The sequence below is a fragment of the Papilio machaon genome, chromosome 7 (assembly GCF_912999745.1).
Source record: "Papilio machaon chromosome 7, ilPapMach1.1, whole genome shotgun sequence".
NCBI lineage: Eukaryota > Metazoa > Arthropoda > Insecta > Lepidoptera > Papilionidae > Papilio > Papilio machaon.
Window position 1 is genome coordinate 2,416,609 of NC_059992.1, and position 24,010 is coordinate 2,440,618.

The window sequence follows — 24,010 nt, forward strand, 5'->3', positions numbered from 1 at the left end:
AGGACTTACAGACTTTTTAATTGTAGTAATTAATTGTTTGTGCAGTTAAAGTCAGATGTAGCGGACAGCAGCCCCAACAAGGCGGGTGTGTGCGGGGACTCGCGCCGCTCGCTTGATGCTGACGTCACTCTGACTGGACCTGTCCCCACTTCTGTACCCGCACCACTGCCTGTGGAGGATAAGTTCACACGAGGTATATAGCTACAATACTGAAGTATATAGGGATCGGTAACTACAGTGACGAGATCTTTAAATTTTTCTATATATAGTGTTTTCTTACTCGTTTTTATTTTTGCTGTATTTTGAATTATTTATTTTATGTTGTATTTAATTTTAAGAAATTCCTCTCAAGTAGGGTTGGCGACAAGCAGGCGGCCGGTCGTAAAAAACTTAAACCAAAACTTTAAGGTTTATAAAACCTTGTTTGCTGACCTCACATGATGGATAAGGCCAGGAAGATGATGAAATAAATTGTCAGCAACTTGTGAATAGTCATAGAAAAACAATTTTATTTTAGATATTCATAATTTCTGAAAAAGAAAGTGGCTTAAATTCTTATTATAAATCTTCTTGTTGTCATTTCAGAAGAAAAAGAGAAGGAGGAGAAGTTGAGTTGGGAGGCGGGGCTGGAGAGTACATTGGCGGCGCTGCTGTCGTCGAAGCGTGTGCGGGAGAGGCGCGGCGAGCTGGCGCGGAAGCTGGATCTGCTGCGCCGCAAACGAGATGTGCGCGAGACACGACCACTCTCTAAGCTGTTCCGTAGAGGACTCTCCTCTAAGAATATGTTAGTACACGAGATGTAGTGTTCTCAAGATTTTTTTTATCTGTTTTCGTGCCCAATTTTCATTTAGTCAAAGGACACTTAACTAAACAATACTTCTGGTGTCATATACATACTAATTTTCATCAAAATTTACGTCAGCAGTTTTTTTTTTTTATATAGAATAGAGATTATAAGAAATCTGTACAATTTTATGTCTGATTGAATACCTCCTTATCAAATATGAAGATTTAATTTTAATTGTACGTTTTACAGAAGCGGTGACGCGAACTCGACGAGTTTATCACTTGCGAGTACGGGCAGCGTGAGTTCTGGTGGGGGTGGGGGTGGGGGTGGGGGTGGCGGCTTGGGGGTTGGTACTGCGGAGGATGGGGGTGTGGCGGGCGAGCGAGAGCTGCGCCTGCGCTACCACCACGACATCTATGCCATGCTCGATAAGATGCTCAGCGCAGAGCAACGACATCAGATGAAAGAGCTCACGGCAAGTGATACCACCATTGTATATTATGAAAGTGTTATGTAATGTTTAGTTTAGTCATTAGATGGCTTTAAATAATATTTGCGATAACTTCTAATTTAAAAAAAAAAAAACCATTTCAGGTGACGCTCGAAGCTGAGAAGAAGGAGATATTGAATAAGCTTGCCAATTCTAGAAAGGAAGATGTTAAAGCTCTAGCTAAAAAAACTAATCGGGACAAAGATGAAATACTCAGGATTAAAAGAGAGATACATTCACAGGTAATATTCTCTTGAAAAAAAAATGATATCTTATCTATCTATATATATAAAAGAAAGTCGTGTTAGTTACACTATTTATAACTCAAGAACAACCCAGGCCAAGAAGAACCAGGAAACGGACATAGGATAATTTTTACCCCGTTTTTTATTTTTTATTCCGCGCGGACGGAGTCGCGGGTAAAAGCTAGTCTATATATATAGTCAGAAAGTCGTGTTAGTTACACTATTTATAACTCAAGATAGGTCGAACTGATTTAACTGAAAATTGATGGGGAGGTAGCTTAGAACTGGGAGACGGACATAGGAACTTTTTTATCTTGTGTGCATTTTTTTATACCGCGCGGACGGAGTCGCGGTTAAAAGCTAGTTTATAATGAAAAACCTATTGTATACTTTAGTTTTTGAAGAAAAATAACTATCGAATTCAGAATCTGCGAATGGTCTGTTTTAGAATAGATATAGTATCAGAAATTTACAATTCAGATCTCTCTAAGTGTCTAAGGACAACGAGTGCGGTACAGTAATTTTCAGATATATTAGCACAGAACACAGTTTTAGATGTTTTGGGGTGTAGTGGGAAGAATGTGCAGCCAAGATATTAAAAAAGAACTATACGAGTGTTTTTTTGAGCTGGAAATCAACTGGTATATAATAACTAGCTGTCGCCCGCGACTCCGTCCGCGCGCAGTTAAAAAATGGGGAAGGGGTTATGAAAAATAGATGTTGGCCGATTCTCAGACCTACTGAATATGCTCACAAAATTTCATGAGAATCGGTCAAGCCGTTTCGGAGGAGTACGGGAACGAAAACTGTGACACGAAAATTTTATATCTATATATATAAAAGAAAGTTGTGTTAGTTACACTATTTGTAACTCAAGAACGGCTGAATCGATTTGACTGAAAATAGGTGGGCAGGTAGCTTAGAACCAGGAAACGGACATAGGATAATTTTTACCCCGTTTTCTATTTTTTTATTCCGCGCGGACGGAGTCGCGGGTAAAAGCTAGTATTAGATAGTAAAGGTATGTTTTATTACAGTCTGTAGAGCGCGGTGTTGCTGAGTGCTCGCGGCTGGAGCAGGCGTACGCGCGACGTCGCGAACAGCTCGCTCTCACACACGAGCGACTGCGAGCCATGCTGCACAAGCACAGGGACCAGGTACACCTTCATGTCACCTCGCCACCTCGCCACCTCGTCACCTCGCCACCTCGCCACCTCGCCACCTCGCCACCTCGCCACCTCGCCACCTCGCCACCTCGCCACCTCGCCACCTCGCCACCTCGCCACCTCGCCACCTCGCCACCTCGCCACCTCGCCACCTCGCCACCTCGCCACCTCGCCACCTCGCCACCTCGCCACCTCGCCACCTCGTCACCTCGTCACCTCGTCACCTCGCCACCTCGCCACCTCGTCACCTCGTCACCTCGCCACCTCGCCACCTCGTCACCTCGTCACCTCGCCACCTCGCCACTTCGCCACTTCGCCACCTCGCCACCTCGCCATCTCGCCACCTCGCCACATCGCCACCTCGGTTTGTCACACTAAATGCCCTCACATTTAGTGTGACACTAAATGTGACACCCTCCACTTTATATATACTACTAGTCGCTGCTGAGCTGTATGCGTTAGGAGACCATTAGCCGGTACAGTTTGAATCTTAAAATACACCAGAAGTTCGTCTGCTCAGACTTAGAAAATGAAATTAACAAAATTAAAAGACATATAGTAATTGTTATACGGAGATACTGAAGCTTCACAACAGTGAAAGAATTTTTCATTTAGGTTCAGTAATCTCTGAGCTTATTCAACTGCTTTGAATTGTAGATTTGTTTCTGTTGTTACTTAGATTTATATCGTCAGTACTCGTCTTCCAATTCCCGATCATGGCTTCAAGGTCATTATCCCATAGAAAGGCCCCCTCTTTTAAATTTTACTTTTTAATGAATAAACTTGTGTGTTTTAGGAGCTTCTGGAACTAGAGCAACTGTGCGGCGGTGCGCCCGAAGGTTAATGCCCCAGCGCACCCCCCGTGCGCCCCCCGCGCCCGGTGCTACGCGCCCCCCTCGCTCTCCGCATCCCCCCTGAGCGCCCCCTGCCGGGTATGTGGATCTCTGCGTTTGTTGAGTTTTAATTTTTTAGGAATCTGTGATATTATCTCCTAAGGAGCGAGTCGATGTGAGTCAAGATGTGTCGCTCTCACGACAGATGTCGCTGTTGTGTTCTTCTGTAATGAACCTTGTGTGTTTTAGCATGAGATTTTCTTTGGTTTTAAATTTGATTTTTCCTTAAAATAACTAGATCACTTTTACATGAAGAACTACCTATTTAACACTAAATTTCAGTTATATTGTTCACATGAAATCTCATGTTATAATGACCTAATTACGTCTGCAATCTCGTAGATTTAATTGTTTGTGTGATTTTTCCTTAAGAATGTTTGCTGTACGTCGTACGGTTATCGATTTTGTAAATATGGGTGCGTAACTTTCAAGCAATTTTGAATCTTATGAATGGGGATTAGGATACAAATTAAGTCACCGCTTTGATACAATATACCTGTTTGTAAACTAGTGTTGCACAAAAACGTGTGTTATTTAAGAATTGCATTTAACGATTTAGATATTATTGTGGTCAAATGCTTAGGACGCATTGATAACTAGTCAACGCACAAAATGAAGGTAGGAACAAAACTGTTGGTACTCTATGACAACTACCGTCATAAATTGGAAAGTCTTAACATAGGTTTCCACTGTCGAAAAAAGAGACGCAGTGAGTAGAATCTGGGTATGCGAGAGTAAAAGGCAAAAGGCAAATATTTTTCTCGCTTTTAGAAGTTTCTCTCTAACCCGAGTTTCTCGCTTTTGAGGTCGTCCTTCGGGACCATACGACTGACTCTCGCTTATAGATATTTCTCTCTTTATAAACTCTATTTTTTATTAATTTCTCTGTATTTACTCTAAAAAAAAGACTTGCATGTTGATTAATGAAAACTGAATTTAGTTCAAAGTTTGAAGTAATGTGCCTTAGAGTTAACCACCATTTTGTTCCTTCTTTCGTTTCGAACATATGTAACTAAATATATAGAGCACATATTAATTATGAATATAAAAATGTTTATTTTTAATTTATTTATGCAGCTAATATGTAACGTTAACATTAATTTAAAAATAATTTAAATTAATGTGGTTAGTTTTGGAAACGTTATAAACGAATTATAAAACGATTTTGATTTTTACAGATTAGTTATTACAGAAAGCACAAATATTTTCGGTTTTGTAACCATTTGAAAATGTTTTATCGTACAATTTTAATTATGCACAATTATATTTATATTTGATATGTAATTTTTAAGTATTTAGATTTCAGTACATTGAAGTTGGATCTTATACTTCTTTTTAATATATTTTTCAACGTCACAATTGAAAAGCTTATTATTTACAGTTTAATTTTTGTTGGTAAGAACTTTGGTATGGAATATTTCTGAACTCTCAAATTTCGTCACAAAAATGCTAAATGAAATTAAAAAAAAATTGTTAAGTAACCATTGGTTGTAGGATAACATTCCAATATTTTGTGATGTGAAAATACTAAATTTCGCCCTTTTTGATATTTCACCCTTTTTGAAATGCTTAATAGAAAACATAAGTGTAATGAAAGAATTTTGTATATAACAATATATTGTCTGCTATGTACAAGTTTGTCGCATTTAATGTATAAGTGCCAAATATAAATTTTGCACATACTTGGCCAGCATTTTATATTATTTCAAGTACATATTTATCAATATACATGGTTTTAATTAAGTTAATATTTAGTCGTACAAAATTATATTTGCCATATTATATATTATTAAATTATAATTGATTTAACTAAAGATTTTTTCAACAAAATTCAATTTTGAGTCTTTTAAAAGTACATTATTTCGGAGTTTAAATATTTTTTTTTTTTATAATTCTTGGTTTTATTAATGGTGCTCGTATAATGTACTTAGTTTACAAGTAAATGTCTCTTGTTTGTCTAAATTTATTTATTTAATCGGTGCGAATAACGTAAAAGGAAATTATCATATTCGATCGAAACCAATAATCGAGATTTTCTATGGTATTTTTATTATAATAATTTTTTAATTCACTTACTTCAAATTAAACCAAAGGCGGCAATCGATTTTTATTAATATTTTTTAGTGCTGGAAATTCCTTTTTTTTTAAATACTTATTTTTTAAGATTTGGAAATTTACTATAAGAAAGATTTCCAATACATTTGTAATATTTCGATCCCTGTCTATTCATTAAAAATAAATGTTTCAGAAAAATTAAAATACATATAGACAGTTTGAAGTTTTGTATAGAAAATCTTAATATGAAAACAGGGAAATTCTTGTCTATCCTTTTCTATACTCTATGTAGCTCTGACAGCTGTTATATATTTTTAAGAATGTAAATGTATATTAAGAGAAGTAAGAGTAACTGAAAAACTAGAAACGATTTAGGGGTCTATGGCGACTGTTTGTAGCGATGAAGACGCGACTCTACACTACGCTATACAAAAAATACTTTTTTTTATACCATCCTCAACGTTATAAGATAGAAAGTGTTCATCTTCTTACTCTCTAATCGAACCTTACTAAGTTCGGATTTATCAGTCATCTCCGCTCACTATCAGATGTAGGAAGGTTCCCTGTTGACGGACATATCATGGTGAACAACACCATTATTACTAGATTCAAACTTTACGGCGGCTCGTGGTTAGCTTCTTCGCAGATGTGCCCTGCCTCCGATAGCTTACTTAGGGCAAGGTAGTTGTACGATCGTGTAACGAGCGTTTGCCTTGCTAAAAAAAGTCGCTGTGGGCACTTCTCTTTACTCAAAAACCTTTTTAAACCTCGTGCGATGCACTTGAAAGAAAGCCATAGCATTGTTAATATTATTAGAATAAGTCGTTTTAATAAAAAGTAGTTGTACCCCGATTTTTCTGCGTACCGAAATGAAATTGGATTATTCTGAGAAAATTTTCTTTTTGTCATTCAAGATGGGACTCTGGCGTTTTTAAAAATATCGAGAGTAAAAATTTTCATGCAAGCAACTGGATTATCTTTGAAAAAATACTTTGATCAAATTTTGAAGTCAGTTGTAAATCCGTGTATTCAATAATTGAATTCTAAATTATTAGAAAAAATAACTGTTGAATTAACTTTAGATTACCTAAGGTCGAACTTCATGATTTCTCTTTAAAGTTGAAATCCATTTGAGGATATTTAGTCTATGGTTTTGTCGTTGGTCGATACAGATAAATAACATTAGAATTGTAGGTAGTTGTGAAAATGAAATAATGAGTAGTAATAGTGTACGCAATACACCTAATCTTGCCTTGATTACATTTGTAACTTGTTAGTTTAGGTAAGGTTGTTGGTAGTGGATCTTTCAAATGTGGCCTAACATTTATTGTCCTATATCTACCTAAATATTATTATGGTATTGCCAGTAATATGATATTCTTTGCAATTTGCTCTCTATGTGATTTTTCATAGTTTTGTTTATAATTTTCTATTGTAATCTGAATATTTTAGTATATGAATCATTACTAATAGTTTCACAGTAGAGGGAGTGGTCACGGGGATGATTTAGGTACGAAAGTCATTTAAAAAAAAAAGCACATAAAAACAAAATACGTAAAAAGCTTATACGAGAGCAAATAAATGTAAGTCCAAGTTACATGTCAGTTTACTTATATGAAATGTACATTAATTTTACTCAGTCCTTATTATGTGGCCGTGTCGCTCCTGCTGCTTGTAAAATAGCCGTTTCAGTAAGAATGAAGGAAGGGGCTAGTCTTGTGATATCTGACAGCAGCTGTCATATGTAATATCATAGACTAGCATCTCATATAGCAGAAAAACTTTTATTTCCACGTCTCAATGGCGCGTAATTTATACATAGCTCTACTAAATGTTGCAAATGTTTCTATGTAACTATGGGATTCGATTGCAGTGATACTTGTATTGACATTTTCTTTGTTTTTCCAAAGAGAATGTAAGAGGTTACAATATCCGTCAATACATGATTTACTGCAGTCAAAATTCATAGTACGTGCGTTATAAATTGTCGTGTTGTGGAGTTCAAGCGTGGGTTTTTCCTAATTCTGACAAGGATATGACTCAATGGGCATAAGACAAACTAAATTGTGATGGCTTACTAACGTCCTTATGTCAATGTCAAAAAAGTCACAAGATAAATTTCTTACTGTAACTGCCGTGTCATTTTTTTTTCTTTTATGCCATATTCTATACCCATATTGGTCTTTCATAAATTTTGAAAGAACTAACCGCAATAGGCGCGTCATCAAAGCAGATGACGTTATACGTCTAAAAATTTCTTCTTCATCATTGTGTCCTATAAGAATAAAAATATTTTTATCTTATTATTTGAAGCTTTTCCTTGCTACGCTTAATCTAAAGATGATGATTTTTCGACTTTTTTACACTTGTTATCCTTCTTACTATTTTGGAGATATTTTAATAGTCGATGCCTTTCATATTTTAATAGACCTCTTATATATTATAACGTAGAATTGTACATATAAAACCTCTTTAGAACTGCAGATTTCTAAATATAAATTTTGAATACTTTATGCAGTCTTACATCTTTTTGATTTTATTTTGTAACTATCTGTAAACTTGAATAAATCTTCTTCACGTCATTTCTTAACTTTTTTTAAAATAAAGAGACATATTTAAATGGCCAATAACTTCTGGCAGCTAAATTTGTTCATGCTCGAAATAATTATATTTGGTATTTCTATTCCTGAAATATACTGTAACAAAATTCTGGTGTTAAACAATATCAAGGACATAATAGTATTCTTTAAGTATCAAGAATATTTGAGTGAAGTTCGTTTTAGTTATGGACTATCTTATGAAGTAGTTTAAGCGTATTTAGACGGGTTGTGAGTAGTGTGCGTTGTATTTGGTACGTATTGGTAAATCCGTTACAGTCGGGTCTCTGTCGTGGGTACTTTGGATTTCTTCCGATAGCTGTCTTGACTGACCTTTCTTATGATTATAAACGATGCTCAACGACGACATTACTATAAGCTTGTACTATTTTTTTTAATCAAAATTAATGTTTCGTTTTTATCTATTAGGCAGATGTTTGAAATATATTCACGTTTATTAAAGCTAATATACGCCGTATTACAACGATTTTATTTAAAGACTGTATGAAAAAAAAACAAAATGCAATTTCACATTTATTTTTTATTCGGCTCCATTGTTTTTATAATTACCCCAAATGTACGTACATATTGCCAGTTACAAAAATAAAACGGGATGTAAGTTTCATAATATAAATAAAAAGTTGTATGGATTTTTACAAAATCGCTATAGGAATTGTCACAAATAAATATATGAAGTAGTTTTATGCAAGTTTTTTTTTTTAATTTATAATTTATTTGAAAGATTATATAATTTACTGTTACATATTTAGATTTTTTTTGCACATCAAATTGTTTATAAGTTTATTGTAATGTTAAAATAGCTTTAAGATATAAAAAAACTGTATAACTAATTTATTTGGGAAGTGATAGTTAAAAACAATCAGATCCTGCTTTGTAATGTCAGAATCTTTTTTCAATTTTGTTTTTTTTTTTAAACAGAAAACAAAGAATATTTAATCTAAGTTTTTCATTTCTTTCATATTCTTATGTTAACGATTTTATAGTGTTATTTCATTTTATAGCTGTAAATTACACCACCGAAATGTATTGAAACATAATGGCATCTCTTTCATTACCCTTGTAAATATAGAGATAATAATATTTCGGCAGTTTAAATTTACATTAATATAATCTGTATTTACTTATGGCAGACAGTTTTTGTAATGTCTTACTCTTACATAGAGATATTAGTCAGTTAAAAACCAAGTTAATCAGATTTGCCTTTATTAGATTTAGAGAATGGATTTGTTGCTTATGACAATGTGTCGTGTAATATGCATGTTGTTTGAAGGTGAGTTTTCACTGTTTGTTGGATCTGTGTAACAATAATATAACAGATAAAGTATAGATTGACAAAGTTATCTGACCCGATTGGTATAAGTCAAATTGTATTATGATAGTCCACTAGCGCCCCCATGTTAATGTCAAAAAATGCCACAAGATCCTTATCGTACTGCAGCTGTCGTCAACATTTACATGTCATTTTCTGTACCTAAGAAGGTTTTACATGTTTTTGACAGGAATAGTCACGATTGCTACTTTTACTGGGCTAGATAGAGATCGATACAGTTATCTGACCCGGTGAGCACAATTCAAACTAAATTATTATAACTCACTAGCGCCTCCCTTAATCTCAAAAAATGACACAAGATCTTTGCATACTGTAGCTGCTTCCCCGAGCCAGATAGGTTTGTCGCACTATATGTTCTGAGACAGATGTTATGTCAGTTGAAATTCACTGTAAGAATAGAATGGGGATATAAGTAAGGTGAGTTGTTTTGGCGGCTTTCGATCTGAATAGTTCTAGTCATTTTGAATTCCTTCGTGTATGAGTACGCCTGTGTATGGGTAGACAATATAATATTAATCACTATGAATGTTATACATAAACTTATCTATTAAATTTGATGTCTGTTCTATTTGTTGTTTTATTTCCCCTCCCCTCTCTGTCTTCCTCTCAAGGTGCCTCTGTACTACTGGAAGTTGGCTCAATAGACTTATTTTTGATTTCTATAAAAAATAAATAATATCCAAGATTTAGGGAATATATTAAATATATTTTTGCTATAAAAAATAGATATTGTTTTACAACATAAATATATTGCCATTCTTCATATCCTATGAAAAAAAAACAATCTGTGTAAGCTAATTACACAGTAATACAAAAACCCAAAGAAGAATATAAGCCAAAATTATTTGGATCCACTTTTAAACAATCATTTTGCTTCTCTATTCTAGTTTAATAGTTTGGAAAAAAAATCATGCTATAAAATAATATATTTTTATTCTAGAGTGAATCGTAAAATTTTGACATAAAATGTCAACCACTTCAAATCAAAACCTGGTTCCATCATTTACATAAATTGTATCAAAACTAAAAATGTTAAAAAAAATCTAATAGTTCATCAGATCCAATTCAAAATTAAAAAGTAATAACTGTTCTGCTATAAAAATGTTTCAGCGATCATTCACAAGACTTGTTCCGCAAAACTGGATGATTGTCCCAAAAGCAAAATTCCGGAATTATGTTATGTCCGAGGTTTTGGCACAGATGGAGAAAGATTGTGAAAGATATTGCCCCGTACCGCGCGTACCTCCGAGGAAGGTTCGTGGTTGCCTTTACTGATATGAGTTTATGAGCCATGGGGTAATTTCACAGGTGGGCACAGTTAATCGAAAAGTTAACTTCGTTAATCGTTAATTCGTTAATTAAAAAATTAACTTCGTTAATCGTTAAAGCGTTAAATTCTCGAAAATTTAACGCAAGTTAAAGTTAATCGTTAACAGTTAACCATACCAAAATTATACATACTAATTTCGCACTTATTGTGGCGACATTTGTTTACAATAGTATACATTCACTTGACTATACATTCTATAACACATTAGTATTAGAAACAAGTATGAATGCATTATAGTATATTTCATTACGAGTGCGGAAAGCCTGTCATTGCAAAGAGTTCCGACAAATGTCTACCCGAGCCGAGGCGCAGCCGAAGGTGAGGGTTGACAGTTGGAACAAGTTGTAATTTTGTTTTCTTCACCCATTCTGGGTAGGCAATGGGAACTATGCCCAAACAGCCAAGTCTTCAGTAGATTATTTTTATTGATATAAAATGAAAATGAAATTTAATGAGATGAAATAAAATGAAACCTAACCTAATTCATTGAATCAAATCATTAAATCAGATATTGTAACAAATTAGGAGCTTCTTTTTAGAAATATTTTCATGAATCATAAAAACTTCAATGATTTTTTTTTTGTAAAAACTTCGTGGTTGGTTTTTTTTTCAACAGACATCGTTTTGATAGTTGGGAAAGAGAACGCTCGAGTTTAGAAAAGCTAAAGAAAAAGCACGAGTAAAAATGTATGTTAAATACAGTTGCTCAAAAAGTGGCGTATTGCAGGGACGAAGAGCGTTCGGAATGTGGGCATACACGACATACTCGTGCTTTTATGTACTCGTAATGAAATATACTATTTCGAACCTTCTTTTGATTTTATCCTGTTGGTCACGTCTTTCCCGGACACTCTGATGCATCACTCTTGTACGTGAACTTCACATATAGCAATTATCAACTCGTTCGTTCACCATTCGAGTCGCCGACAGTCGCTCAACATAGCTGAACTTACGAGTGTGGCGTGGTGCGTTATTTAAACAAAATAAAAGCACGTCTCTAAGATTCTAATTTAACGATTAACGGACTTTTATTAACGGAAGTTGAGTTTAACGGAAGTTAACAAAAGCGTTAACACTTTTTGAAGTTAACTTAAAAGTTAATCCGTTAAGCAAAATGTTAACTTCGTTAATTAACGATTAACGGATTAACGAGTTAATGCCCAGCTCTGGGTAATTTCATATACGGTACGTTCAATGCATCAGGTGACAATAGTAGGGGCGGGCAGTGACGTTGGTCGCGTCGCAGCACTCTTCCTGAAGCAGCAGCCGGTGGTGCGCAAGCTGAGCTTATACGACGACGAGCCGGACTCTTGCGTAATGGGCGTGGCTAACGACCTCGCTCATATCGATACCAGCGCCGACGTCGAAGCGTTCCAGGGCCGGCCTCGCTTAGGCGATGCGCTTACTGTAAAAGCTTCGCATATATTTTTTTATTGACTTACAGTAGAATTTGCACTAATAAAAATGATATTGTGTATGTGTATATTGCCATTATACTTAATATACTACAAGTTGGCAATTATTGGTGGTTTACTCATGCTACTAAAAGATGAATGAAAAATGGAAAAACTTGCTAACTATTAGCCTATGCCCAGCTTGGTAACATATTATGACTTTTTGGCGAACAAAACTTTAGACAGGTTTTGACTCTGAGCAAAACAAAACAGATAGTGTTTAAATTGCATATTCTTTGAGCAAAGCGAAAAGGATAGATTGGTTTTTGTAAGTTCCCAAAGCCATTAACATCATGAATTGGTTAGAACTCTGACGTGGTGCTGATCTGCGGCGGTCACTTTGTGACCCCGCCATGCTGCTGCGCGCTAGACCGCGAACTATTCTTCAAAAACATGGAGCGCGTGCGCGTGGCCAGCATCGCGTGCTCGCGATTCTGCCCCTACGCTGTCGTCGCCGTGCAGACGCCGCCCGTCGACTGCAACTTTGCCCTATGCATGCATGTTAGTCTTACTTATAACCATTTCTAGGCTTGCTACCTTTACACTTGCTGTTCTTACTTCAGATAATTCCTCTAAATACTGAAAAACTCGTTCACGATTTGGTTAGGTAAACTCTCTGTGTGTACCATTTGTTCTCACCAGACGCTAAAGACGGCGGGCGTATATGACAAGCGGCGCGTGCTAGGCGTTAACTCTATAAGCTCGATGCGAGCCAATCAACTGTTCTGCGCGTTGACGGGTGCTGACCCCGCCGCCACCCACACGCCTGTTATCTGCGGCACCGGCAGGTGCACGCGCGTGCCCGTCTTCTCTAAAGGCAAAGCCGGCAACTTCCCACAGGTGAATCAATAGTAATTATAAAAATGTAAGTTCTAGTTACAAGTCCAAATAGTCGCCTTTCTCTTTTCAAGGAAGCATGGGAGGCGGTAGTGAGTTTGGTTGGTAGGTGGTATAACAAAAGGAAATACACTTCTTTGTACACCTCGCCCAGGAGTTATTGAATGTAGTAGACTAGTAGTAACGGTAAAAATCTTCTAAATTATCATTAAAGGTAAGTGGGCAACACTGCTGGAACATTGTCTGGTTACCGTGTACTTTAATAGAAAGTACACGGTACGTACGTACGCATGTGGAAGATTCGAGTAAGATGTCTCTAAACTGACTAAAATGTGAATGACCGAACTCTCCCAAATCGTCCAAGGCATTTGTCGGCTTTATTTAGCGATTTATTTTTAGTTAACATCGATCGACCTTGTTATGCTTTGATAGCCATTTTACTGTATTTACCGGTTTTTTATATTTCTACAAATGATATCTTTTATCGCGGACAAAGACCAACTAAAATTACTTTTTTTTATGCATTGGTCAGTTTTATGTTAATCTAAATGTAAGTTAATAAAAGTTAAAGCTTTCTCGCTTCCACATATTATTTCAATTAGTAATGTGTCTTAATACTAGCTGTCGCCCGCGACTCCGCCCGCACGAAGTTAAAAAAACTCATTAGTAGCCTATGTGTTCTTCCAGTCTATGTTCTACATCTGTGCCAAATTTCATCAAGATCCGTTAAGACGTTCCAGAGATACCTTCAAACAAACATCCATTCATTCATTTAAACGTTCGCATTTATAATATTAGTAAGATTATTTGTGTAAACCCGCTTTAGTGTTTTAGTGATCAGTTTCAACTCATAGAATATTTTCTTTGAGTTCGAATTTAACGATCGTTTACTTTAACATTAAAATAACATTCAGCTTCGATGAGATAAAATGATAAATTACGATTTCTTGAGTACCACTTTGAGAAATATGAAAAGACTAGGCTGAATACTAGGGATACGATTTAGGTGTTTATAAGGCCTTTCTAGTCGGATCATAAGGTAAATGGTAATATTTATGAGCAATGCGTGCTAGGTCTCCATAATGGGTGTTTAGTAAAAGGCAGGAAGAGATTGGTTTCTTACCTTGTATTTTTTACCAGTTAGTTTAAAAATAGCCTGAATTATCAACGTTTTAAAAATAGTTCACGTCTTAAATACACAAAGGCAATCTCTGAGTACTTCCGATTGTCGGAAAAGGAAAATAATTTAAAAGATATTTTTTAAAGATAATTTAAAATACACGTACAATTAGTTAGTTTTCAAATTAATCAATTATTTATAAAATTAAATGTTTAAACGTTAAACTTCGTTTTAAGACCCAAGTGGAATGCCTCACAAAGTTGGTGCGGGAGGCTGATGAAATTATCTGTAAGGTCAAAGCCAATTATGAGCAAGGACATCTCTCCATCGGCTTCTCGTCTGCAAGATTTGTTACTAGCGTGATGCAAGGTAAGTAAATGAGATCATGCAAAGCCCATTAAAAGAAATTAAGATGAAGATAAACCAGCATTTTACTATTGAGTAAAGGGGGGGAAGGGGGATCGTCCCCTCCCCTAATAGTAAGTGGTGATGTGATGGAAAGATGGTACTCATTAGTTTGTAGTCGTCATATATGTCTTCACCGAAGGGCAACTCTCTTGAATTTATCTCAATTAAAAGGTGATGATTTTTTTTGAAAACACTTCTCATCATCTTTAAAGGTTTGTTTGAGAAGAAGACGTTTATCGACAGCGCGCTAGTAGAACAGGATCAGGCTGGGAAGTGTTATGGCATGGAGATATGCGCCACGCCGCTATCGATTGGCAAGGGCGGGATCGTGGAGTACGTCGTGCCCACTCTCAACGAAGTCGAGACCAAGCTTTTAGAAGAAAGCAAGTATGTACAATCGGGAACTTTTATCTCCGTTTTGAAATGCCATATAACGCCTATAATGCAATGACACCAAACTGGGTAACATGACCAGAGACCAGACATGAGCTTAGAGCTAATAACTAGCAACCGTAAATAAATAAGAAAGAAAAGCAGATAAGAAATAAAATCTACCTATCTAAAATATAAAATTCTCGTGTCACAGTTTTCGTTCCCGTACTCCTCCGAAACGGCTTGACCGATTCTCATGAAATTTTGTGAGCATATTCTGTAGGTCTGAGAATCGGCCAACATCTATTTTTCATTTTTTTTTTTTTAACTGCGCGCGGACGTAGTCGCGGGCGACAGCTAGTTAAATATAAAATCTTAAAAAAAATGTCATGTAAATAAAGATCATTATACACTCGTTTGCTAGTAGTATATCGCGTCATATTTTTGTGTGAGATTTTTCTTAATATTGGTGACAATGTTTGTACAAAAGGTGCGATCTCGAAGACATGTTGAACCTGGGCCGGTGCTACGCGGTGGGTGACGAGTACTGCTTGAACCCCTGCAAAATATATACCTTCCCGCCATGCGTGCCTTGCGAGATTTGCAGACCGGGAGAAAAATCTAAAATAAATCGATAAAATGAAAATGCAAATAGCGCTTTTTGGCTCAATATGTACAATATGTATATAAATTAATTAACTGCTATACACACAGTCATTTGCAGTCCCTTAGTGTAAATTTCTTATATTAATTCTACATTAAGAGTTACCCTTATCCAACAAATAACTCAAAGTGCGGCTGTTCTTAAATAATTTGATATATTTTTGAATAAAATGTATTAACGTAAAACCTTAATTGGATTAAATAAAAGACGACTGCGAACTGTGAAAATGTTTAGTAAAATTATTTATAAAAAAATTATTGTAATTGTGTACAATGTGAACACTACTTTAAAATGTTAAATTTGAACATCATGTATTGTAATTTTTGTTGCTATGATATGTATTTTGGTTTATGTAAAATTAATCCTGTTATGTAATTAAATGTAGCGATCATTTGATTGCTTTTCCTTACGCAAATATATCAGTGTAGCAAGTCTTATCGGATCAGGGTCGTGAATATGTAGGATAAAATGCATAGCGTTGGAAGTAATGGCGACTATTTGACCCGAGATGTCGTTTGCGACGACCGTGCCTAATAAATGCAATTCCTTGCAAAATAAATGGAGCATGGTTGTATTGTATTCAAAATTGTGATTCAAAAGTGTTTAAATATTTATAAAAGTAAGTTCATTATATTTTCACCTTTTTTTTTCAATCGATTTAAATTATTTCTTTTGATTAATTTTGTAGCGTTAAAAATGCAAGTTTATTTTGATGTATTTTTTGTTAAAAATATGTTAATTACGATATAATATTGCTTTCAAATTTAAACTGATGTTAGTTAAAGAATGTTAATCGGAGATTAAATAGTAAAAAGCGAATTTTCCTTGATAAACATTAAGTCGCATGAAATTATTTTATATTTCACTATATTATTTTCATAGCTGTTAAAAACACAGTCGAAAAACTACATAAATATTTCGGCATGTATACCTTTACAAAATTTTCGATAGCTTATTGAATAGTAAATATAAGATTCCACCAAAGTGTAGAATATTGTAGATTTGAGTTATTTATTTTATTAAAAAAATCTAATTAGTTAATTAAATTTTAAGTTATGCTAAATTAATCATTATCTTGTAATAAAGATTTAAAATTCTTTTTTTAAATAAAAATTGTGAAAAATGTAATTAAAGACAAGAAAATTTTAAACTTGTTTTTTTATTATTATGGTTGAAATTAAAAGAAAATCTGTCCAATTGTTTTATTAAAAGTATTACGTAACTGGTTTTGTAGTTTGGTTCAGGTTTGATTTTCATAAATATCTGTGTACATTTAAACATCTTTATCTAAACAATTATTAAATTGGATTGTCTGTATGTTACATAAAAAATATATTTCATATACAAGATATATTTTAGTTGCTTGTAACGAAAAACAAGTTTTTAATTTTTTTTTCTATCTGTCCCCAAATCTGCTTTTGTTCCCGGTAATCTTCGAAACAACTGGACTGGTTTTCGGGACTTTTACTGATGTCCGTAGCTTAGGCTTTTTGTTTTAATTCAAACTTTCAAAGTCGCGGGCAACTGCTAGTATAATATACGGGCACAATGACCGACAACTGGGTTCAGGCTGATAAATCTAAGTTATTTATAATGTACCGGTAACTTAATACTCCAACATAGCTTTTACTTTTTTATTACAATTTACATTAAATTTATCTGATTAAATTAAATAAACAAAAAGTCCCAATGTAAATATAAATAAAAAAATAATATCAACCTTACAGAGTATACGAGTAAAGAAATAGGTACGATAGTATTATGTCTCTAAAGAGTAAAATCCGTTCCGTTACAATGTCCCTCATTTCTTTTTTTAAAATAGAAGATAGAAATCAAGGGATATAGAAGGCCATTTTATAAAGCGAAGTGACCACTGTTTAGATGCAATGTGTTACATAATTAGTCCTTCTATATCTCACAATAATGTATCTGTCCTAGACATTTATAAATATCGTGGAAAAATAATTTTCTAGACGTCACATTTAAATTAATAATGAATAATTAAATATTTAACATAACGTGACGTCAAAAATTGTTTTAGAATGACTGAAAATAAAGATATTTGTTATCCAAACTGCGCAAGCTCTATGTTTCTGAGATCTTGCGAAGAGGAAATAACGACTCCACTCAAGGGAAATACTACAGGTCTGTTTTTAAATCTACTTGTCCCTACATTGGGATGGCACAGTATGTACTACTCTTTTATGCATCCCTCAAGTCGTCATATGTATCTGAATACACCCCCATTTCTTACGCATATTCTCTTTTACTCAATCAATCCATACTTTAACAGCTAATATATTGCTATCAAAAAAGTTCTATATTACTTTCTTCATTCAAAGACCTCCTCGGACCTTAAGAAGTATTTTTATTTTTGAATTTATGTGTATTTACTAAAACGCTATTTCAGTCTGAATTAAAAATCAAAATTGTCACTTATAAGCCCAGCAGTCCTAGCTAGCTTTCACGTTAAATACATGATCTCGTAGCTAACAAGCATATCATTCATAATGTTTGGATTTTATAATACATTAATATCACAATTAATTTTAGGTCACATACCATTGTGGCTGCAAGGTACGCTTCTACGAAATGGTCCGGGAACACTTAAAGTTGGATCGATGTCTTTTGACCACATGTTCGATGGTTCAGCCCTCCTGCACAGGTTGAATTTATCTATACACATTAATGAATTAAACATACATAGGAGTTAGGATATTTTTTTTCTAAAAGGATATTGTTAGCTAAATTGTTAGGCGTTTTAGTTATATACAGGAAAGTACAAATGAGAAGTTTTTGGTTTTAAGTGGTCGTAAGTGAAGCGTACCGGAGGAATTTGAGCTGACCGGCCTTTAAGTGAGAAATACAGTCAAAATCTGTTATAACGACATCGAAGGGACTACTCATATTGAGTCGTAAAAACCGATAGTTGTAACAACCGGTGACAGGTATTAATAGGAAAGATATGTATATAACATTCAGCCAGGACCTTTGATTTTGGTCAAGTTAACCGGTATGTTGTTCTAAACGATGTCGCCATAAACGGTTTTGACTGTACTTTGTTTTCTCTTGAATGTTGTTTCTGTTGATGGTCCCATACTATATATAAACTAAGCATATTCCTTAGTAACTTTTAAACGCTGCAATTTGAGGCGGCGAGTTATTTAATTGGGAAATAAAATGTGTGCATTTATAGCTTCAAGATCTCAGAGGGGACGGCGACATACCAGTGCCGCTTCGTACGTACTGACACGTACAAAAGAAATCAGGCGGCGAATCGTATTGTTGTGACAGAATTCGCTACTGAATCGGTTCCGGACCCTTGCCATACTATCTTTGACAGGTTGACTTCATTACTAATTTGATCTTGTTGTTTCTATTATTTTCTTATATCCTTTTCAGATGCCATGTCTTTATAGTTCTTTATCTCTCCTTTATTGGCTTATATCTCTCGTATAATGGTACTTATTCAATTTGTATCTTAACATAAAATGTTGAAATCTAGAGGTTCAATTCAGTTGTAACGTTCTAACATCAGCACAGTACAAATGAATATATTAGATAATTTTAAACCCCTAAGAATGGCTTACGGACTAGGAAATGCTCTGGTGACATTTCACTTTTGAAAGACAGGCCTATCCAAAAGGTCCTTCTAATTAACCATCGCAGCGCATCGCATAACTTCTTTAAGTCTTTATTTTTTCCTTAGGTTCACTGCATTTTTTAAACCATTAGAAAAGTTGTCGGATAACACGGTAGTATCCGTATACCCTATGGGTGATGAAATTTATACTTTTACGGAATCTCCTATTATACATCGGTAAGCACTATTTATATAATTAAAGTAAAGTTGTACTTCATATCAATCAATTGCAGTTTTAACCTAAAATATTACATCAATATTATGAACTTGTTGGGATGAATAAACTAAATTAAGTAAATAAAAAAATACAGTTATATATTAATCTAAACTTTACATTATATTTTAGAATGGACCCAAAGACTTTGAAAACTTTAGAAAGAAAAGATTTAACTAAAGATTTTGCGATCGTGAACCATTCGGCTCATCCACATATTTTGCCAAATGGTAAGCAAAATTTTACAATTTATCTTAGATTATTGTGTTTATAGAGACAAAGTGATATCTTGTATAATTTTCAGGTGACGTCATAAACATTGGTTTGTCCTACACGAGCCGGGGGATGAGACACGTTGTCATACATTTTCCATTTACTGAAAAAGGTTAACAAGCAAAAAGTGTCACTAAAAACGATTTTTTTTTTATTTTTATAATGTTTTATATCTACTACACTCATTTTATTTTACATTGGTGTTTATTTCCAGGTGATATGTTCGAAAATGCTCATATCGTTGGCAGTATGAAACCTCGTTGGCAAATGCACCCCGCGTATATGCATTCATTTGGTAAATTAACATTTATTTTTATACTAGCTGTCGCCCGCGACTCTGTATTAAACAAATTTTAATTAGTCTATGTGTTCTTCCAGACTATGTTCTACAACCGTGCCAAGTTTCATCAAAATCCGTTGAGCCGTTCTGGAGATACCTTCAAACAAACATCCATCAATCCATCAATCCAAACATTCGCATTTATAATATTACTTATAACTTATATATAAAATTCTCGTGTCACAGTTTTCGTCACCGTACTCCCCCGAAACGGCTTGACCGATTCTCATGAAATTTTGTGAGCATATTCAGTAGGTCTGAGAATCGGCCAACATCTATTTTTCATTTTTTTTAATTGCGCGCGGACGGAGTCGCGGGCGACAGCTAGTAATTTATACTTCACTACTCATATAATTTAACGTAATGTTATTTATAGTCATTAATCTATATATATAAAAGAAAGTCGTGTTAGTTACACTATTTATAACTCAAGAACGGCTGAATCGATTTGACTGAAAATTGGTGGGCAGGTAGCTTAGAACCAGGAAAAGGACATAGGATAATTTTTACCCCGTTTTATATTTTTTATTCCGCGCGGACGGAGTCGCGGGTAAAAGCTAGTTTTATATAAACTCACGACCCTAACACAGAGGAGTAAGGAATTACGGATTATTAACATGGTCCTGGCACATCTCTTTCATATTAATTTTGGTAGAGGATTACCGAGTTATTGATTTATTTATTTTAGGCATAACAGAAAACTATTTCGTGTTAATCGAACAGCCTATGACGATATCTTTAAGGACAGTATTGTGGAATGTATTTTTGGGCAAACCTTTTGCTTCTGCTTTACAATGGTATCCAAAACTTGAGGTATTTATTTATTTATTTTGTATGTCCAAATTCTAAAAATGATGTTTTAAATATCAAAGTGCAAGCAATTAGTGTCATTAGAGTAGATAAATATAGTTTTTCGATTTCTAAGATTTTTTTAGGGCACAAATTTTTGGCGTCCTAACGAAACGTTACCAAATTTCATCAAAATTATTATTATAAATTTTAAAAGTTAATCTATCTAAACAAAACATTAACTTAATTCTACTGTTACGACATATGTTTGATAACTTGGGGTTATCAAAATTTTAGGTAAACGTATTTTTTAATAAAAAAAATAACGGTTATTTATAAATATTTTAGACGAACATAGTACTGATAAGTCGTGAAACCGGAGAAGAAGTGAGACGTTACAGCACCGAGACTTTGTTCTACTTCCACGTGATCAACGCGTTTGAACACGATCAAAGCCTCGTTCTCGACCTCTGTACGTACAAAGATGCCAAGATATTGAACGGCATGTATATCAAAGCGATGCAGGTAAATGATTATGTATTTAAATGATAAAATCCATATCTGAGGAACTCAAAAGTATTATTAATTATTAACCTTTATACGTATTGTCATTATACGTATGCCTTTTATTCATTTAGATGAAAGAGTGTCACTGTAGTCGAAACCCACAATACAAGAGACCTTAATTGTCACACACGATCGTAAAATAGTTGTTATGAGAGTAATAGTTATTGTTTAAACTTATCCATAATTTTTTTTAATAATATTCTTTCAGTCGATACAAAGTAATGCAGACTGTGCCGAATGGTTTCGTGCGCGGGCGAAACGTCTCGAAATGCCACTCGAAGCGCCAGCCATGACGTTTGTAGAGGCCAAGTTGCTGGCTGACATTGGATGTGAAACGCCTAGAATACACTACGATATGTATAACGGTAAGATTAACCGTTATTGTCATCCCTTTCATCTCTTTAAAAAAAAATAGAGATAACAATATGATAGTAACAAGATATGAGGATACATTTGAAACCAATCTCATTGTCACTATTACGAACGTGTTATAAACAATAACTAACTGCTAGGACTAGACTCTTATTTTTAGTCAGAGAAATATACACTAAAGGACTGCTTGAGTGACGATCAAACAACTTTTTTACCATCATCATCATCATCATCATCGTCAGCCTTTGTTTGTCCACTTCTGAATCAATAACTTCCACAGTATGAAGTCCTCTGCAAACTCTATATGTTAGTTAGTAATTATTTTTGAATTGGTATGTAGTTTACATTTTGAATTTAAAATATTTACCAAACATTTATAAGTTATATATTAACTTTAAAATATCGTAAACTGGTCTTAACAATGGTTATTAATTTTGTTTTATGTTTTTATTATAGGGCGTTCGTACCGATATTTCTACGCAATAAGTTCAGATATTGACAACATAAAACCCGGAGCGGTAAGTTAATCAAAAAGTATATAAATCTCAAGGAGTATAGGTTTTAGATTTAACTAGGCAACGTTGTTTTAAAAACCTTATTATCGTGAAGCCGACAAAATACTTGTATAAAAGTTATATTTATATCCAAGAAAATGACAGGATGAAATGATAGGGACGAATAATTGTGGTGTAGACTTATGCTTAAACCTTTTTTTTTTCAATTTAATAATTTTTAATTCCAAATAGTAAGTTTTCTTTAAAATGTAAGATTTGTAATTTTCCCAATATTTTCCTATTATTTGCTTAGATAACTGATACATACAATTTTAACTATTTAGGTAGTCAAGGTGGACACGTGGACCGGAGATTATAAGACATGGTTTGAAGCGGACAGCTTTGCGAGTGAACCTGTCTTTGTTCCAGAACCACAAGCGCAAGTAATTATAATTTATATTTTGAACAAAACAAATGTTTTCTATCAAAAATTATGTATAAAAATATTCAAGTGCGAACTCTTTCGCTTGCTGAAATGTGACCGTGTGGAGTTCACCCGTAGTTAACGCGTGGACGCCGCGCGTGCCTCGCGTTGAAGCGTGTAACTGGGTCTGATGAGCGATAACTATTAACTTCCAGTCTCCAAAACTATGCTCTCTGCTTCTTTGATACATTCTGTTAAAAACAAATAGCAATTGTTATTATTATTAATATTCTATGAAAATCCATCAGGCTCTATACGAATATTGAATAATTTAGCTATATAGTATATCATACCTAGTTTCTATTAATCATGTTGAGACATGATTCAAATTCTTCTTTTTATAACAGGAAGAAGATGCAGGGATACTGCTTTGTGTTCTACTCTGTGGTTCTCACGCATGCAGGATCAGTCTTGTATTGCTGGATGCACGAACGATGTTAGAAGTTGGTCGTGTCACATTTGATACTCCTTCGCCAGCGCCCAAGTGTTTTCACGGCTGGTTTATATCAGAACGCGTTCAACCTTGACTCCTGAACTCCAGTAGAGTGACGATTGTATTAAGATTGAAGTTCGTTTGTTTTTAAGTGTCTAGAATAGTTTAGTTTTGTCTATCTAGTCAATAAAATAAACTAAGATTTTTCTTATTAGCGGTCTGAGGCTGGAATCTAGTGAAACTAAAATAAATTTCTATATCTTGAACCTCCAATAATATCTTATAATATAGTGAATTTAGTTAGATTTAAGTTTTAAAAATGTTTTTAGATTGCATAGTTCTTGTTTCTAAGATATATTAAGATAACAATAAAGGATTATTTCCTACAATTATTTCATTTCCTTTCCCTAAGTTTCTTGTTCGCTCACTTCACCGTGGTCTAATAACACACGCTCACACATACACATCTAAAAATTATCCGACAAAAACCCAACTTAGTGGTTGTAATAAATATATCAGTGTGCGTGCGCGCAAACACAAAGATAACGTTGGTATAGTAGTTTCCACACACTCTATTCATAAAAATACGTAATGACAATCACCTACGCCCACTCGCTCACTTCACCCCTTAT

General features: G+C 34.5%; 3 protein-coding genes across 3 annotated transcripts in view; all 3 read left to right on the plus strand.

Moving 5' to 3' along the window:
• The window catches only part of LOC106711573 (1-phosphatidylinositol 4,5-bisphosphate phosphodiesterase classes I and II), a 49,833-nt gene extending 46,301 nt beyond the window's left edge, over positions 1–3,532 (plus strand). The window contains exons 16-21 of the mRNA XM_045678527.1: positions 46–193; positions 586–784; positions 1,091–1,262; positions 1,382–1,519; positions 2,560–2,679; positions 3,485–3,532. Of these exons, the coding sequence (XP_045534483.1) occupies positions 46–193; positions 586–784; positions 1,091–1,262; positions 1,382–1,519; positions 2,560–2,679; positions 3,485–3,532 (825 nt within the window). The remainder of the gene's footprint in view (positions 1–45; positions 194–585; positions 785–1,090; positions 1,263–1,381; positions 1,520–2,559; positions 2,680–3,484) is intronic.
• A 7,120-nt stretch (positions 3,533–10,652) lies between these two features.
• LOC106711575 (malate dehydrogenase) lies at positions 10,653–15,805 on the plus strand. Its single transcript, XM_014503932.2, has 7 exons — positions 10,653–10,838; positions 12,118–12,321; positions 12,675–12,869; positions 13,011–13,208; positions 14,562–14,694; positions 14,946–15,120; positions 15,596–15,805. Exons 1-7 carry the CDS (start codon positions 10,686–10,688, stop codon positions 15,741–15,743), a joined length of 1,206 nt encoding a protein of 401 aa, XP_014359418.1. The 5' UTR covers positions 10,653–10,685; the 3' UTR covers positions 15,744–15,805.
• A 312-nt stretch (positions 15,806–16,117) lies between these two features.
• LOC106711577 (carotenoid isomerooxygenase) lies at positions 16,118–23,644 on the plus strand. Its single transcript, XM_014503934.2, has 14 exons — positions 16,118–16,388; positions 17,811–17,914; positions 18,323–18,434; positions 18,966–19,112; positions 19,479–19,589; positions 19,759–19,856; positions 19,931–20,011; positions 20,114–20,194; positions 20,928–21,052; positions 21,377–21,553; positions 21,804–21,960; positions 22,424–22,485; positions 22,806–22,904; positions 23,293–23,644. The coding sequence occupies exons 2-14, from the start codon at positions 17,812–17,814 to the stop codon at positions 23,470–23,472; spliced, it is 1,533 nt and encodes a 510-aa protein (XP_014359420.2). The 5' UTR covers positions 16,118–16,388; position 17,811; the 3' UTR covers positions 23,473–23,644.
• The last annotated feature ends 366 nt before the right edge of the window (positions 23,645–24,010 follow it).